General features: G+C 41.3%; 1 protein-coding gene across 2 annotated transcripts; it reads right to left on the bottom strand.

Moving 5' to 3' along the window:
- Positions 1 to 77: 77 nt before the first annotated feature.
- scg3 (secretogranin III) lies at positions 78 to 16012 on the bottom strand. Of its 2 annotated transcripts, none has more exons than XM_073464441.1 (12): positions 15677 to 16012; positions 14862 to 14914; positions 14665 to 14707; positions 14263 to 14493; positions 13069 to 13211; positions 12578 to 12736; positions 12263 to 12497; positions 11903 to 12019; positions 7544 to 7627; positions 6139 to 6249; positions 4997 to 5086; positions 78 to 830 (listed from the first exon to the last, which is right to left on the bottom strand). In XM_073464441.1, exons 1-12 carry the CDS (start codon positions 15777 to 15779, stop codon positions 712 to 714), a joined length of 1488 nt encoding a protein of 495 aa, XP_073320542.1. In that variant the 5' UTR covers positions 15780 to 16012; the 3' UTR covers positions 78 to 711. The 2 variants fall into 2 exon arrangements, with proteins under 2 accessions (XP_073320542.1, XP_073320543.1); XM_073464442.1 differs by having other exon boundaries at positions 14275 to 14493.
- Between the last annotated feature and the right edge of the window lie 2779 nt (positions 16013 to 18791).

The raw sequence follows: 18791 nt of genomic DNA, 5'->3' as shown, positions 1-18791 counted from the left end.
TAGGAAAAAATCACAAATATTTACATTTAAAAATACTTATCTTCTGTCTCTACAGAGATGGAAACGTTGCACTCACAGAGACATGCAGAGAGAGTTGATGGTACAGATGCAGCCCCCTAGCGGGCCCCAGAGGAACAACAGCAGAACTGAACAGAGGAGTACGGAGGGCACTGACATTATACACAACAAATATATTTTTTGGTAGAATAAAAAGCAAGAATACATTAAGATCTTACATATACACTGGAGAAAAAAAGAAATAGGCTAAGACAGGTTACACAGAATGAGTACAATTTGATATATGTGTAATGTTGGAAACAGGAGTCAATGACGAAGCTACAGCATCATACATTCATTTCCCACAGGAGTCAGGTTGGAGTCAATGCCGGCGTTAAGTTGGACGAGTGAGTCGGTTACACAAAATACTTTGATTTCTCTCTCAGTAGTATTCTAGTGATTATTTCTCTGCAATCATGGCGTGCAAATGTAATCAGTTAGGTAGCTGTAAAGAGTAATTTCGCTGATTTGTTGATATTAAATCCCATCTTGATACATTTTTGGGAACATCTGGGAGGGTGATCGAGTTCCCCTAAGCAGGTAGTTTTGAATACACAGTATATGTTTTACCATGCCGCGGGACATAACTGTAAGTAGTTGGGGTTTTGTTGTTGTCAGATTCAGTCCTGTGTTTTAGGAGGAGGGGCGATGGCGTTACAGGCTGCTGTAGATCCTCTTGATGGTGTCGCCTTCGTCCTTGGCGATGATGCCCTTCTCGATGTAGGAGTCGACCTGCTGGTCCATGAAGTCCTTAAGCTTGGACAGGTCATAATCTGGGAAGACAAACACAGCAATGGTGGGTTCATGGTGAGATTCAAAGAGGAATATCATGAGACTGTGGTGTCTGGCAGGGTAGATCAGACATTAAACTCCAGGAGCTGCCTCTTCTTAAGACGCCACACCCAAACAAGCCATAATCTGGCACGGTAGTTCGTTATAAAGGAGGGATTAAGGTCAGAGTTAGCAAGTCTGGGGTTAAGAAGATACCACATACAAGCATGATTTAACAAGGTCAAAAGATCACAGTGTGGAAAATAAAGTTTTACTCCAATGAAATGATTTCACCCACAAACCAGGGGCCTCATTACAGAAACTTCCTGAGACTGAAATGGTCTCAGTTTCTGAGTTTTAGAAAGACAGCAACATGGTTCCTAACTGTGTATAGGGGAAAAAATGAGCTAATACAGAATTGTAAGAATTTGCTAAATTAGGACTCCTAAACTAGGATTCCATAATTTCATAAATTCAAAAAAGCTGCTCAAAATTGCAGCACAACTGTTGTTAAGTCTCTATTGTCGACCACTAAATCGATGGTTTAGGCCTGTTGGAGAATCTAACATTGATGTTAGCCTGGTGGAGAGGTTAATACTAATGCTAGCTTGTTGGAGAAGCTAACATCACTGTTGGCGTAGCTAACATTGATGTTAGCCAGATGGAAAAGTTAATAAAGATGTTAGACTATTGGAGAAGCTAACATTGATATTAGCCTGTAATGTTAGCCAAACAAATAAACCTTTAACCTTTAATAGGACTTTGCTGATCTACAGAGCTCCATACACCTTTAAAAAAAGTTACCTTTTTTTTTTGAAGCACCATGTGTATTCACCTTGCTCTAGACAAGTCAACATAATTGAACACACCATAAGGCCGCAGCAGGACGGGGCTATATTTAGAGATGAACTCAACCTAACTCTGTATTATCCATCATGGTAACAAATGAGTTTCAGAGAGCGAGCAAACAGCTGCTGCAGCACTCGTCCTCCTCCTCCCTGCTCCTACTGACTCTGAATAACAGAGGAACAGAAGGACAGAGGAGAGCCAAGAAGCCGCAGAACGACTTCTGCGCCTACCTAACGACATTCAAAGAAACGGCTTTTTATTGCGTTGCTTCGAGATACAGTTGCTTCGCTGATGACAAACATGACGTGCGGGAGGGATTAACAAAATGTGATTAGAGACGGCACCGCTTCTCTCAATCTTGGCCGTGAGGCGCCAAGAGCCGAAACCAGGATGTCGCCTCTTTGTCCATCTGCTCCTCTGGCTAATCTGTGCAGTGTGTGGGTGAACACACACACATTTACACACACACACACACACACACACACTGCGCTCGCTGAGAATGTCCTAATGGGTGCTTCTGGTAGAGTAAACACAATAAATGGCCCGTCGCCCACTCTGTTACTATGACACTGCTTGTTGGTTGAAAAGGCTTTTGTTCTCCTGCAGCTGTACTTTCTCCGATCAGACAGGATAATTTGAGAATAATGACGAGGTGACATTTTTAAGGTGGCACAATGAGTGCTAGAAAACTAGGTCCTGGTGGTGGATCATTTTAGCTGCTGAGGGAAAAACTGGGTGATTGTGGAGGCACATTTAGACTCTCTGCGTGTGTTCAGTCTGAGCTCATGTCTTCTGACACCATTATCTGTCTGTCTCCTCGGCCCAGATCACTGACAGGCAGGCGGGGAGGCCCCTGTCGTCCCAGACAACCACTCCACGCACCAGAATGCTAATGAGGTGTCCTATATAGAGACCAGGTCGGAGATGAGCAGCGAACAAAACTTCCCCGCTGCTTCGGCCCCTCTGCTCCGGACTCTGCTGCGCTATAAGCTCAGCGTCAGCCTTTTTTACCTCCTTCTTTCTCCTGTGTTTAAGATGCGCTGAGTATCTGGGTCAAACTTTGTTTTTATCTGCAATGTCTCTGTCTTTGAGTTTGTTTTTCTGACGCACCAGCAGAGGTGGACCAAAATAGCCAACTCAGATTTACGAATAAAATTGGCAAGTGTGCAAGTACAAAAGTATCAGCACAAATGTACTTAAAGGTACCAGAGCTAACAGTGCTCATCATGCAGAGTGGCATGTTTCAGGAAAATGTATATTATTATTGGTTCAATGACCTGCGTTCACTGCAAGGACTTTGAGCTCTAACTGAGCTTAAAATATTACTCTGGTCCCTCTCAGTGTATTAAAATCCTCAATCAAAAATCATAATTCATCCGTTTGCAACTGTTTCACCTGATTTTTTTATCTTGTATTTTGTGCTCATGTACTTGTTTTAATTGTTTTCTTTCTCCTTACTTGACATCATTGTAAACGAGGACCAGCCCTCATTGATTTTTGAGCAACTGACTTGTTTTACAACCTAAAATACAACTAAAAAATACATAAAATGGCTCCATACAGCTCATCTGGCATGAAAAAAAAGTCTCTGGCGGCCCTGAGATCCAAAATTGAAAAGAAAATATGTTATTTACACCCTCTTAGAGCTAAAATCTTCACTGTAGTGACTCAGCTAAAAGTGTTAGCGTGCTGAGGGTCTAAATCAAGTCTTTTCAAATTAAGTTTGGGCTTCTGGAGACTTGAATTATGGCGCACAAGGTCTCTGAAGCCATTTGTAGTAATTAATTAATTAATTGATTTGAATTTTTTACATTTTACAACAAGTCCGCAGCTACATCCCATCAGTTGTTTAGCAGAAAGCTACCACGCTGTTTTGCTGTGAAGCTCCAGAAACGTCTTGTGGAACTTTTCCTTTAAAGTTAAAGCTGCTGAAGGTGGTTTAACTATTTCATGTAGCTTATCTGTTGGGTCGGCGTGTTGTGAATTTGCCTCTAAATTGTCGTGGAGTAGAAATATAAAAGAGTAGAGAGTACCTTAAATGTCAAACACAGTCAGTGATGGAATGTAACTAAGTACAGTTTTTTAGGTACTTGTACTTCACTTTAGTATTTCCATTTTCTGCTGCTTGATACTTCCACTTCACTACATTTTTAGAGGCAAATATTTAACTTTTTCTCTTTTCTCTACTGCTACTTAAAAACTTTAGTAACTAGTTACTTTGCAGAAGTTCTGCATCAGGGCCACAGTAGCATCTTTTAAAATGTATGAATCAGATAACTGATCGACGCACACAAATACTTTTACTTCTGATACTAAAGTACATTTAATATCAGACACTTTAAGACTTTTACTCTACGTATGAGTGACTTTCACTTTTACTTTAAGTCATATTTCAACACAATATGTTTACTTTTACTCAAGCACGACTTCTGGGTACTTTTTACTACACTGAGTGCAGTACTTGAGTAAATATACTACTTCTTTTCCACTTCTGCTGACCAGTTGAGTCACATATTGATCGGCTCAGATTAGATCCGACTGAACAGCAGTAAATATATAAATCTCACAGAACTAGAACGTTTGTGTCTGAGATGTCCCGCTGAGACGGTCGCCGGTGGACGGATGGCCTGAATAGTGAGAACTCATTAACATTTCATCCTCTGCTGCTTAATTGAGCACCACTGGGCATTGATTTTACACTGTGGAGAGTCCAGCAGCAGCAGGATCCTCCTGTTGTCGTGTGTGTGAAGCTACAACAGTTGTCACAGCTCTGACTGCAGACTGCTGCTGTTTCTGGGTCACTCGCTGCTTCTTCCTTTATGAGTCCTGACAGTTACAGTGTGACTCAGGCAGCAAATATAAATACACACTCACCGATATTATAAATCCTGAGACTTTCATCACACAGACATGAAGGTCTGTTGTTGTGATAGAAGTGCTGATTATGCAGCAGGACACACACACACAGACAATAACTGTTATGGATCAGGTAGGAGGGAGTAAATGAATGGACCTTTGTCTCCCAACAAGTGAGCTGTATCTCCGTTAATTAGGACAGACTCATCAAGAATGATCCATATTCATGAGCTGTGGAGAGAAGCATCCGTCCCGTGTATCCCACACTCATTTCAATTGCAAATCAGGGGCTGACAAAAGAGGCTTCAAATTTTCTGTCCCTCAGCACGCCGCCTCCGACCTGTCTGCGAGCCACCACGGTGAAGTGAGGAGACGAGGCTCTTAAAAACTCAAAGATGGCACAAACACAAGATTAAAGGTCTGCGTTCTCTCATCTATCCTCCACCGAGGGGCTGTTTCTCACCATCTTTGCCTTCTTCTTTGCTGTGTTTCTTCAGCCACTCGATGTTCTTCCTGATGGCCTCCAGATAAGTCTCTGACTTGCTGGGCTGATCTGGGAACAGACGCAGAGAGAGAAGAAAATCATGAAAGTCTTCCTCTTTTTTAGAAAGCGGAGAATAATTGAATTTCCTTTAACTTCTTCTGTGGTACGATGGCACTCAGAGGAGCCTAGTTACCCTCCGAAGAGTAAGTTAGCGCTATCTTAGACTTATCAATTATTTACACCGCGTAATTTTCCTAAAGCAAGACTTGTGCTTTATCTTTCAAACTTCAGCAGCGCTGGGAACACGCTGGCAGCCAGGGTTGTACTTTTATATTAAACTAGAAGCACAATACTCTCACTGCGGAGGAATGTTTGCTACAGTATGTACGTGATATCTACAGTCTGAGATGTATATTGACATCACTGATCAAGATCAGACTGTTGCTCAACCGCAGATTACATTTGGATTATAATGCACGGCCCTCATATTTCCATAAATCTTGTTATGCAAGCTAAACTGACGTTACTCAGGATTTAATTAATGTCCTGTTGAAATGAATTCCCTGCTTGTAATCCTGCTCTACATTTCACTCTGTTTTTCCTTTTTCATGCGAGTGTGTTTGTGTGGATTAGACTGATGAGCTGCTGCAGTGCAGTGTACAGTGACAAAGACTAACGGCATCCTTCCTGTGAGTGTTATTGGACTGGCCTAGTTCAGGGACGAGCAGGGACTTAACTATGATTGGCTGCATGGTGTTTATTTCCTGTCAGCGCTGCTGAGGCCAAACAAAAGGACTCAAAAAAAGGTCACGGCTGTTACATTCAAACTGATTTTCACTGATGTAGAGCGAAGAATTCAACGGATGTGTTTGGGATTTGCTACATTTGAGGATTCTGAATTTATTTGAGACATTTGACACAAAACAAAACAATAAAAAATGATAGAAAAAAGAAGCAAAACATACAAAAACAAAAAAATGGGTCATGCAAATTACAAGGCACATTGTTTATCATAGTTGAGGGGCAAAATGGTAAAATTATTTAAAATGATTTTCGAAAACTAAACTAAACAGAAAGCTATCATGCTCCCTCAGGGCATCAGGGGTGGGTGGTGGACTGACTGCTCTCAGTTGACGGCTGCTCCTCCTTGGTCGAGTCTTTCAGGTTCTCATACTCCTTCTGCATCTTGGCGGCCTCCGCCTTTGTGTTGTCGTCCTCGTCCAAGATTTTTCCTAAAGCAAAGAAAACAGAACACAGAGCATTACAAATTGTTGCTCGGCCACTGGTACTGTCGGGGACTTTGGGGAAAAACAAACTGATTCCAAAAAGTTGGGACGCTGCGTAAAATGCAATTAAAAGAAAAATCCAATGATTTCAAAATCCTATTGTGACCTATATTTAATTGAATACATTACAAAGAGGAATATATTTCATGTAAAACTGAACCTTACTGTTTTTTTTCTAAATATACACTTGTGGATTGAATCCCAATCGGAGCTGTATTCTTATTCGAGACTAATTAATATAAATGAACATGTTATATATTGTTTGTTTAATCTATTTAAAACCTGAAGTTGTCTGTGGGCAGTGACTTCCTGGAGACTCAGGTGCTGTTTCCCTACAACTGCTCCCATCCAAGAAACATTCTGGCACATGACCCCCAGTAAAACACTGAATTGACATTTTTACATTTAAGCTTTTGTCTGGATTAAACAATCATTATAATGTGGTTGTAGCTGAGCTTTATGTGGATCTTCTGAGAAAACCAGGCTTGCTGTTTCGACTTAAGATGAGCTAACCTGCTTTTGGCTGTAGCCTCATATTTAATGGATAGATTTGAGAGTCTAACTTTCAGCCAGAAATCAAATGAGCATATTTACCCAAATTATGCGAATTTAACCCCCTTGAATCTGTCTACTTGGGAATTATTCTTTTGTCCCGGTTTGGTCCCACATCTTTCTAGTTCATAACTTAAAAAGGTGCATAATAGGAGGCACAACGCTGGATATTTGCCACTCATTCTGACTAATTGCCAATGCCAACACTGATATATGTTATATATATATTATTCTGCCGGCTCTTATCCTGGTGGCTGACTGACAGATGCTGACACAGAATGATTTTCACCGGGAAACACCATTTAGTTGATTGTGTCATCCTCTCGGTCATATTGGTAGACATTTTAATTTCAGGCTGATGCCAATATTTCATTTTACAACCTTTATTGGCAGATACTGATGATTAACGGTATTATCGTGCATTCCCAGTGAAAAACTTAAATAGCTTAAAATACACTGGATCATATACTGTTGGTCACAAAGTCTTTCTGGTCATTAAATTATTTCTTGAGGTGGAAACATGACAAAAACATATCGAAGAAAAACACATTTTGCCTTTACTTGCACAGTTAAGTCTCTGCAGCTCCACATAGCTTAATATGCTAATTGCGTCTGACCATGTTGAATGAAAGTGAGTTATTTTATCGATGTGTGAAATGTTTGGAGGATAACTTGTGAGGCTGTTTACCGTTGGGTCCGATGAAGTCAGGAGGCCCAAGAGACTTGCCCAGCTTGTTCTTGGTCTGCATGGCTATCATAGCGTCCAGGTTCTCTGTGGGCGAAACAGGCCAAACATTTACTTTAGATCTGATCAGCATTGTGTCGTCAGCTCCCCGTACAGACGATGAATGAAAAGCTCTTAACCTTTAAAAAGGCCCATGCTGTTCCTGTGTGACTCAGAGGGTGATTAGCATTAGAAAAGGGCTCCATCTAATTAATGGAAAGGAGGCTCGACAGTATGACGAGAGCAAAAAACCAAATCTTGTTTTTTCCATCATCTTTTTCGAGGATACAGCATCAGAAATATAGGAATACTTTATCCACTAGTGAAAGAAAAGTCTAAAGAAACAACCGAATGTATTTTGTTTGTGTTGACAGACTAAGCTTGTGTTACACAATTAATACCACGGGTTACACTTTCACAACGACATTAGAGAATTTAAAAGACCCCATACAGCCGGGGATTGACACAAACAGATCAGATGGTTCAAACAGACCCAAGTTAAGTGACAACTGATCCTCTGTGGATTAACAAAGAGGTAAACATTATGTTCAAAGAACAGAGGAGGCAGATGTTCTGTAGATACACACACACCCCAGAGATCAGCTGAAATTATAGAGACATCAGATCCTCTATATCAAGTTCAACAAACACATTAATTCCCCCAATGAAGCATTTAGAGGCACAATTTAAACACTTTATAAATGGATTGTACTTAGCTGTAATCGAGTTGTAGCAGCTGTAAGGACAAGTGTTTATACTTAATATTTTGGTTTTTAACATATAGTTTGAAATTGAATAATTTGATCATTTACTTTATGCTTTGTGGATTAACCCTGAGCAATATATCAACATTATATTGTTATCATATTATATCATGATTTGACCTAAGTGTTGTCTTTTCCTAGTTTTAAAGCTGCATTACAGTAAAATTATATAATGTTCTGACCTAACCAGACTATTATACTTGTTCTAATACCCACTTCAGTCATTATATACACATTACCGATGATTCTTTATCACAAAAGTCATTGTGTTGTCAAAGTACCAACAGTCATCACTACTGTCACAATATCGACAGCGATGTATTTGGCTAAAAATATTGTGATATTTTATTTTGTCACCCAGTCTTTAGATTTGTTAAGTGCTTTGGAAGAAATTTCAAAATATGGAGAAATATATTGTGAAATGTGATGTTGCCTAAAAATATTGCAATATTATTTAAAGCCATATCGCACAACGACAAGTTAGAGGAAGTGTTTATTTTATTTGAAATGTGTTCAGAAGTTAAAGTTGCTGTGTGAAGATTTTAGTGGCATTTAGCAGCGTGTTTGTAGATTGCAACCCCCTGGTGGCTGCTGAAAACGTAAAAAAACTCAGAAAGTCCTCTCTAGAACGAGTGTTTGATTTGTATCTGTGTTCTGGGCTACTGTAGACGCATATCAGTGCAACATGGCAGACTCATTAAGTTATCATTTAGGACTGGATACGGCGGCGCTGCTTAGCTTCGCTTCCAATTCTGCCCAGTGGCCACTCGCGGTATTGCAGCAGTAATTATCCTGCGGCCCAAAAAGCATTTTCACCACAGAGCACTGTATAAAAGAGACGTCGATAAAACTATTGACAGGACACCTCAGACAGCACACAAGGTCAGTTATGACTCTTTCCATTATGATTTTTTCATTCATGGAGTTGTCATCACAATGTAAAGTCTCAGGGTGGGAACTAGCGGGTGGGGCCAGCGTGAGAAACTCTACTGCAGATATTGAGTGGGCTGCACATCCAGGAAGAAAAATCCAGAAGCTAGAAAACTCTTCTGGAGTATGAAAGCAATTCTTGTTGGACTAAGTAGACGCCATCTGTACATTCAGTATCTAGTTCTTCATATTAATCTATGAGCAGACCAGCTCCCTCTGAAGATATAAAAGACTCATTCTAAGGGGGAAAAAAAAGATTCTAAGTTTCAGGTGATTATACACTAATAAAAACATAATTATGAATATTATATCCCATTTCTGCCGATAGATCCTCCTAAATCCTACACACTGAAACTTAAGGGGAGTTTGACGTGGTGACAGAATATTAGAAATCTGGATATCAGGACACGAGGACAACAAGGAGATAAGAGAAGCAGGAGAGGTGTCGAGACTGAGCATCAGGGAGTCTCACAATTTCCCCTTTCATCTAGATTCACTCCAGCCTGCTTTCATTTCCTCTCTTATTATCTAAGCATCTCACTTTCCCTTTTACTTTCTGTGTATTCAGGCTGCCTCCTCCCACCTGTTGCTGAGTGGAGGCCTATTATTTCATCCATCTGCCCACACACACACACACACACACACACACACACACACACACACACACACACACACACACACACTATCTGTCTTGGGGCTGTATCACCCTCAGGCAGATTAGACTTGATTGACAGCTGTGTGTGTTCAGTTTTATACCTGGGTGACTCATCGGAGCATCGCGGCCAGCTGGGGGAGGAAGGGTGGAGGTGGAGGTGGAGGGGGCATTAACATGTTGCTAGGCGATGGTGAATACTGTCCTCTTATCTCCTAACAACCTATACGACATAAGAGGCTGCCTAGGAAACTGATGTCTTGTGTAAGCGTATATGCCTGTTTTGTTCTGGTGTGTAACGTCAGCAGTGGTCATTCGCTCTGCTTTAAGAGACAACAATGACCAGAGAGGCTGCTGCCAGCGGTCATCTGAAGGAGTATTGATTTATCCCGCTACAGCCTGTACGGGTAACTTGATCACTGCTCTTTTAGCAGGACACACGCATTGTAAACCTAATCTGATTAGTTACACAATTATATTTCTGGTTGAGGTTAAGGCTGAAACAAATAGTTGAGTGGTCAATAATCAGAAAATTAACTGGTTTCAGTGTATTATTTTAGTCATACAATGATAAAAACCCCAAACGTTTTTGTGTATAAAGGAGACCTATTATGCTTTTTCCCCTTTCCTTGGTCAAAGTCCGCACTAACAGAAGCTCTCATAAAATGACCGTGATATGTTTTATATCACTGAAAATTGTATATTTTTCCACTGCTGGATTTAAAAAACAAGCAATATTAAGACGTAATCTTTGGCTCTAGAAACTTGTGGTGGTCAGTTTTTTCATAATTGTCATGTGAAATGACCGGAAAATTCAGGACAACATTGATTAATCGACACATTAATCAATAATAAAAATAATCTTGCCGCCCTAGATACAACTACATGTATAAAAAGAGGAGATCTTTTCTATTTTTTCTGTCTGAGACTGAAGCTGCACACACACACACACACACACACACACACACACACACACACACACACACACACACACACACACACACACACACAGAGAGAGAGATGACAGCTGTCCCTTACAGGTGACTGACCTTTTCCACTGGCTACTGATGTGATGGCCAGCCATAAAAACGGGGCTGGTTATATAGGGTGCCCCTGACACTAATCTGTCTGTACAGGCTTCACACTCCACCGCACACGCTGATAGGCAACATTAGCTCGACTGAACACACAGAACGCAAGGCAAAAGCACATAAACCACACAGAGAGAAATGCATGCGTGCTAGTCGGCAAATGAAGGGACTGAAACTTTGATCTTTCACTGTGAAGTTTTCTCTTCAGCATGGTTCAAATCAATATCAAACTATTATTAATATATAGCGTTGATATAAAGATAGAAACTGGGCTTCAAAACAATAAACTGTGTTCCACTGTAATGCAGCACATCAGCGCAACTGTTTGCAAGTGTAGAACAAAAAACTCAAAAACCCTTCTTGCTAGATTATTTACAAATTACTTGCTCGACATTAAAGCATACTTTTTGCTGTTCAACCCGCCTGTCTCTGTGTCTGTGTTTAAGACTTTAATTGATGAACTGTGACAAGACTAACTAACTGAGCTAAATAATCTAGCAAACATTACAGCTCAGAGGAAGATGCCATTAATGTTTACATCCTGCGCTCCCATGAGTAGATGCACAATTCCTTCAGCGCGGTGATATAGTTGGTGGGTGCAAAGTCTGTGGATTATCTTGAGTAACCAGGTCATGATTTCTAGTGTGCCATCTAGTTCCTAGTTCCAACTCATGCCAAAGCAATCTGTCCCTTTAACTAGCCAACTAAGCAAGATTTTTCCAAACCTTTTAACAGCATTTAACAGTCTTGAAATGTATGAAGGACCAGGAAAAAGTCCCATAAATTCCCATCTTCAAGGACCTATCAAAGGATTCTATGTTTCACGTTCTATTAGTGAATGCACCGGACTACAGATAAACGATGTTTGTGTTGTGTCATGTCTTACCGAGATAGGACACTCCCTCCTCTGGCGTGATGGTGCCGTACTTCACCATCATCTTAACGAAGTCAATCAGCGTCTTCATGATGGTGATCAGTGTCTCTCTCTCCTGAGTGTCTTGGTCTGCAACAGCAAACCAGAGTATGAATTGAAAACCAGGATCAAACATCGACGCTAATTGGCTTCCATGCTGTGAATGTTACCACATGGTGATTGACTGTTGGGGTCATAATGATGGGATTATAAATAATTACTCGTTATGTGTGTGTCAGCACTTCAGAGGAACTTCTATCTCTTGGTTGACGGCTGATGTGATGCAACGATCCAAAATGTCACAGTGCCCCCGTGGTGTGTTTGAGTTCTCACCTGAGTCGAGGCTCCTGAGCAGGCGGTAGAAGTTGGGGAAGTACTGCAGGTCCTGGAGGCCGTCTTCAGGGCGCACCTCGTTGCCCTCCTCGGCATCTTTGTCCCAGGTGTTGGCATCTGCGTCACCCTCCTCTTCTTCTGCGTCTCTGTCCACCTCGTCCTCAATCTCATCGTCATCTTCTTCCTCGTCCTCGTCGCCGTCGTTAATGCGGCGTCTGGGTGGGTCCCATGTGTCCTGGAAATACCAGATTTTTATTGTCATTGTTGTTATTCTTATGATTGTTGTCATACTATCACTTTGTTGCAGGCGTTTACCGTGTTTGCGTCTGAGCCCTGGTCGTCCTGCTCTCCCCTGGTTTCTTGGTCGTTGCTCTCGATGTCCTCGATCTCGTTGTTCTTGGCGTTTTTGGTGATGAGATCCTGGAGAGCCTCGGCCACCTGGTACTCCAGGGTGTCCGCCTGGCTGTCTGTGATCTACAGAGAGACACAGAAAAACAGAACAATTGTGTCTTTAACAAATGTGGTAGAAAAGAACAACATGCGCTGATGACAAACCTCCGTCTATCACATACTGATCAGTGAGAAATCCATCTCAGGGAGCAATTTGGCCACCGCCAGACTACTTATTGAGTGTCATGAAAGTGCTTCACAACCGGAAGACAGAACAGAGTTCAGAGAACAGAAGACAATTTACACCTCTCTTCCTCTCCCGGTGAGGAGGCAGGGCTGCAGAGAGACTTCCTGTTGAGAAAATGTCATGCGGCATGCTGTGTCGGACGCCATACGAGTACAAGCTCAGAACCTACCAGCCCAAGTTTGAGCAGTTTGGAGACGATCCGGTCGAACACCCCTCTGTCGTCCTCCTCGTAGATCTTGTTAGCGATCTTTTGGACGATGTCTTCTGCCGTCAGCGGAGTGCCGTCGACCTGACGGAAGCTCTCTGTGTCATCTGAGACAAGACAAAACAGATAATGTCAATTTTTCAAAACTTTCTGAATATGCTTCTTAGCTGGGTGCAGGTGTCTCTGATTTAATTCTCCATCTGTCTGACTTTTATTCAGACTTTTCTCTAGTTTTAACAGTCAAACAGCATACAATTTGTATATTTCAAGCTTGTTTTCTTCCGCAAGACCGAGCAAGAAGTGTACAATTGTTACAGCTTGACTCTTACATAACAGTCCCAACTGCTTTCCAAGGTCCACACACAATCAAAATGAGCAGTGCCAGAATACTTCTGCCTGTATTGGCGAGCTGAATCATCGCCGATGTACTTCACCTCCAAACATTTATTTCTGTCGCACTCAAGGAACTGAGAAATGAAATACAGAGCGCTCTCGCCAAATTTAGATGTAGCGTAACCCGAAGAGCTGCTTGACATTGCCGGGGCCGACCCCGGGAGTCGATGAAGCGTAGCACTCAGCGATCTGAGTCTGAGTCACCTCGGCTCAGAGTCTCTGCTTTGTGCTGATGATTGGATATCAAATTACGTGCGTATGTGGAGAAATGTTTGCTGATCTGATGAAATCTGTGGATACGAGAAATCTGTAGGTTTCAGCAAATTGATTGGAGTTTGAGTGAACATTGATTCAAATGTAACTGAGGGGCTATTTTTGATGAGAGGAAATGAGGACAAATGTTTAATTGAATGTGATTTCTTAGATTAGTCAGGAATCTTTTTTCTTTCTTCAACATTATATGACATGCAGATAAGATATAATTGGTACATTAGCTTCAGCTTTCACAACTGCAGTCTCTGAGGGCGAGAGGATAATCTTTCTCTCTTGCCAGCACGTGTCCTGTCTTTGACTCTTTCTATCTGTCTCTGCTTATCCCCATCACATGCACGTGTTTTCTCTGTCCACTCTTTCTTAAAATGTGACAGACGGAAGCACACGGCATGAGGCCTGCCCTTGTGGGTCAGAAAAGCAGAAAGACTCAGACCCAACGGGGGGCTGAGCAGCTAAATCACAGCACCTTTACGAACAAAGGTGTGTGCGTACCCGGGTACTTGCCGTAGTCCATCCCGTTCTTGGTGGAGTCGTAGTCCTCAGCCAGACGCCGGCTCTTGGTGGAGTCTGATTCATCTGGGACGTACTGCTCCTCCTTTTTCAGTGGCACCTCCTCAACGGCCTCCTTTGATTTCTGGCCATCGGCCAGTGACTTCAGCAAGGTTAAGTCATCAAGGTCCTGCTGCGACTCGGTGTCCTTGGATGAAGTGGGACGCTGGCTCTCTGAAAGGCAGCACAGACAATATGAGCAAACTGGAGAAATGCATGCGGTGAAGACATCACCGTGGTTGTCTTTACTGATGAAGCCTGTTTTACTGGAAGTGCTGCAACATGAACCCACTCAGCAGGCGGATATAAAGTCTTTAATTGATTGACAACGAGGTTTCCTCTTACCAGCCGACTGAACTGCAGCCTTCACGCTGTCCGCCTCAGCAATCTGGGGAAATGACGAACAATAAACTCATAATTTCCAGTCAGGATGTAAACTCTGATTAATAATGTCTGCCGGGCTAATGAACAGATTGTTTGACGAGTGACAATAAAGAACATTGGGCCGGATATTGGAGGAGAAAATCAGCTGTGGGGTTTACCTGCTCTTGTAGTGGCCTTTCTTCTGTCAGCTGTCTGTTGTACACAGTTTTATCTGCAACAGAGGAGATAAAGCAGAGTTTATTATTTAAAAACAGACCTAGACGTTGGAGTTATGGATGCAAATTGCACACAGATAACCAGGCTATGACAAGATAAAACAAATCTATGACATTTATTTCAACTTTGATTGATTGAATTCTTTGTTTTTCTTGTTATTTTGTGACATTTCCTGCTCTCAGACTTATGTGATCACTCCTGCTCTCCCAACTCAGCACGCAGCAGAGGCAGAGCTTAATCGGATTATCAAACAAAAGATTAAACTGCGGCGAAAATAGACCACAAGCGGCCATAACATGCGAGCAGCCAGCCAGTGCTGGAGATGAACTTTAAACACGCTGCTTTTTCATATATTCTGTGTTAGTCAACAGGTTTACAGCTGAATTTAAATCGGAGTTACCGAAACAAACAATAAAACATTATAAAACCTGACAAACTGAATTGAAGAGAAATCCCTTTATTACTCCTTTAACTCCCCATGTGTGGACTGTACAAGGTGTACAACTTGTATATAGCCTATTTTTTAATGTCTAATGGATGAATAATAATGAGTTCATCTGGTAGTAGTCTCTGTTTTTAAATTCCAGGCACCATGTGAGCGGAAAAGAGACTTTTATGAGCCTTTTGCGCTTTAAAATCTTCTTTTATAAATCACAGAAACAGCTCGTTTCCTGCAGGATTATGCACAAACGCTTTTACACTTCAAGACTACTACGATGAATCTTTAGTTGCACGGCAGAGGCGACGTCCCACTCACCGTCCGCTGAGGCTGTAGGTGTGGGGAAGGCAGAGATCTGGCTCACTACATTCAGGACAAGAAGATGGAAAAGGACCAAAAGGCCGACGGATTTTGACGCCATGCTGAAATCTCGGATCGTCCAGGAGGAAGATATATCCTGGCTCTTTGTGGTCTGCTTCCCTCCCCCAGAAGAGAAAGTGCTGAATGTGTGGACAGCTCCGCTCCTCTCCGGCCGCCCGCTGGTGCTGAATCTGCCGCGCAGGCTGCGCCCTGGGTAGCCGCTCTGTCAGACGCACCGGGGCGGGGAGGGGCCGGACAAATCTCCGCTGTGCACTGGAGCTGTTGACGAGCCGCGGTGCTGAAACCAGGTCACCTCTCTATAATTACAAGCAGATAAGCTGGGAGGCTCTTCAAGCCCCGTGTGAGCTACAGCGTCACCTGCCAAGCAGTAATAGAGCCCACTACAACAAGACCTGCCCCCTCGTGTCTTCACCGAGGAGGAGGAGGAGAACACTGCAAAAAGTGTCAGTCTTAACAAGACGTGCTCATTGTTGATCAGGGGAAACAAATCAAAGGCTATGCCATGATTTCAAGAGCCAAGAGATCTCAAATTAATTCAGATTTTTCTTGAAATAAGAATAAGAATTTCTTTGGGTGCCCAGAAACAAGTGAAGGACGCCATTTTTGGGTCATTCCATGAAAACGTCACATTTTTATATCCCTAGCCTCTACAGAAGAATTACACATGAAAAGCACTTCAGGCTTAATTTCTTTTTTCATATTTTGTAGCAAAACAAGAGGTTATTTGAACAATTACCGCCTCTTGGGTCATCAATTTATCAATATTTGTTTTTGAATCAGTTATTTAACAGTCCGAGCACCCAGAATGTCCCCATGGTCATGTATAGAAGGAAAGTGAGTTCAAAACCACGTTCTCTACCATTTCAAATGCAGAAATATACATAACTATCAACTATATGATAGAAATGACATAAAAACATCAAATTCCAAATGAATATGATAAAATATGTAATGAAGGTCATCCTTTTGAATCAAAATCCCACTGATGACATCACTTTACTTCATTTGACCTATTCCCAGAAGACCCATGAATAATGGATAAGATAAAGTCCACTGTCTCTTTTCAGTTATAAGAAATTTTAACATTTATCTCAAAATGTCATGAGAAGCTTTTAGTTGACATCACTGGTGTGACCGACTTTATTAAAAAGTAAAATACAAGTGGACTGAATGACATGATTTAGTGAGTTTTACACGATTGACAACATGGGTTTTGATTTCCTGTAGCAGCCATTTTGTAAAATGCATTTTTCATGAATATTGTTACTGGTGTTACCGTCACTGGTTTTACCTGCCTTATGAGTAAAACCATTTAAAAAAAGATAGAAAAGTCATTAAGCTTTCATTTATGTGTATCCATAGAGTCAATGAGTTATGGAATTTTAAATATCAGAAAAAGACATTTCAGACATTTTGCCTTCCCAAAGTGGACATTTCTGTAGAATGATCCTTTTAACCCATAACATTATTAAAGGTGCACTATGTAGCTTTTGGGAAGTAATTTTAATCAGAGGAGAAAGATCTTCATTGACAGATTTCTTTATGCCTAAACAAGCTAAATAAATGTTTATATTTGGCGGACCCTGCCACCTTTCTAGCTTCAAACAGTGTTCTGGGACCTTATTTTCCTCTGAGAACAGCTCGTTTATTCAATGATGGAAAAAATAAATATCTCTGAGTTTATGTCGTTGCCTCTTTAATATTGTAAACATTAAAATTCTGAGTTTGAATTTCTTCTCTGAAAACACACAGTGCCCCTTTAAGTGTTCAGGAGACTGAACTAAATGCTGAGTTTGACACTTTTCGCAGCGTTTGAGAAGAAAATCCTCCCATCTCGTGCGTCACACACAACCTGCGTCACGGTTGTAGATCTACGGCTGGCCGGTCAATAGCAACCGTTAATAAAACGGCAAACAATTAGACACATAAACAAAGAGGGAGATATATGAGGTCAGGTTTATGACTAGTTTGCTTTCACAAGCGCAGCGTTTGACTAATTAGATGGAGGCCTGCGTGTCTACGTGATGATTCAGGTGTTATTAGGTCCAGTTTCCTGTGTTCTGTTCCCAACGGGAGGCTGCGAGCAGAATGAAGTGGTTTAATTTCCCTCTTCTTTTATTAGACTTGCACAGGAGGAGAGAGTGAAGAAGAATCATCTGTTTCATAAAAGGTCGTCTCCTATAATTTAGGTACTGCAGCTATTATAAGAGTAATAGAAATGGCTTTTAACATGGTTCCCTTTTAAGGTCATGGTAACAAAAAATGGTAAAAATAAAATGTCATGATGATAAAGCTTGTGATCCACAGTGTATTAAAGGATAAGTTCACCCAAAATTCAATCAGACTCATGCTGATAGAAAGCTGGGTGAAGTTTTGTAGTCCACAAAACATTTCTGGAGCGTCACAGCAATAAAGGAGCTGCAGCGTTCTCCTAAAAACTTGAACTAGATGGGCACTTGTTTTAACACATGAAACACCAACTGAAACAAAACACAAAATGGTTCCATACAGCTTGTCTGGTGCGGGGAGCCTAGAGATCCCAAATTGATTTGAAAAGACGTAACCGCCTTACATAGTCACTTTAGTTTCTCGATGTTCAGCCTGCTCTTTTTTTCAGTTCCTACCTGTATTAGCTTGGATATAATATCTGTGATATACAACTACTTAAAAGGACTTATGAGATATGAGTGCATACATATGGATATGCAATAAAAGTCAAATGAAATGTGTCGCATCATTTTTGGGCAACAAAAATATTCACAAAACAAAATAAAATGTATTATTCCTTATTTTGGAAAAACAATGTATGCTAGTAACAAGTATACATATGATGTTTGTCAATAAAAGCAAAATACCATCTAGTTTTGTGTTAAACTGCTCAGTGAACTACACCGTCACCAACATCAACATGGCCGCCAATTTAGCACCTGTTGTCTGTGTAGTCTTTATAATTACATATTTTCAGTCTTATAAGTTTCATGGCAAACTGAACTCTCTTCACTTGTTCAATTATTTATCACGCTCCATACACTACCATACAAAGGTTTTCTGA

Source organism: Pagrus major, chromosome 4, assembly GCF_040436345.1.
Source record: "Pagrus major chromosome 4, Pma_NU_1.0".
In the NCBI taxonomy this organism is placed as follows: Eukaryota; Metazoa; Chordata; class Actinopteri; order Spariformes; family Sparidae; genus Pagrus; species Pagrus major.
This window is presented reverse-complemented; position numbering and strand designations above follow the sequence as displayed.

Bases quoted from the DNA above. Each gene is read 5' to 3' on its own strand.
- scg3 (XM_073464441.1), bottom strand. From the start codon at position 15,779: ATGGCGTCAAAATCCGTCGGCCTTTTGGTCCTTTTCCATCTTCTTGTC. The intron at 14,708-14,861 runs GTAAACCCCACA...TCATTTCCCCAG, and splicing joins AAAGGCCACTACAAGAGCAG to ATTGCTGAGGCGGACAGCGT. The intron at 12,737-13,068 runs GTAGGTTCTGAG...GTCTCTCTGTAG, and splicing joins AACTGCTCAAACTTGGGCTG to ATCACAGACAGCCAGGCGGA.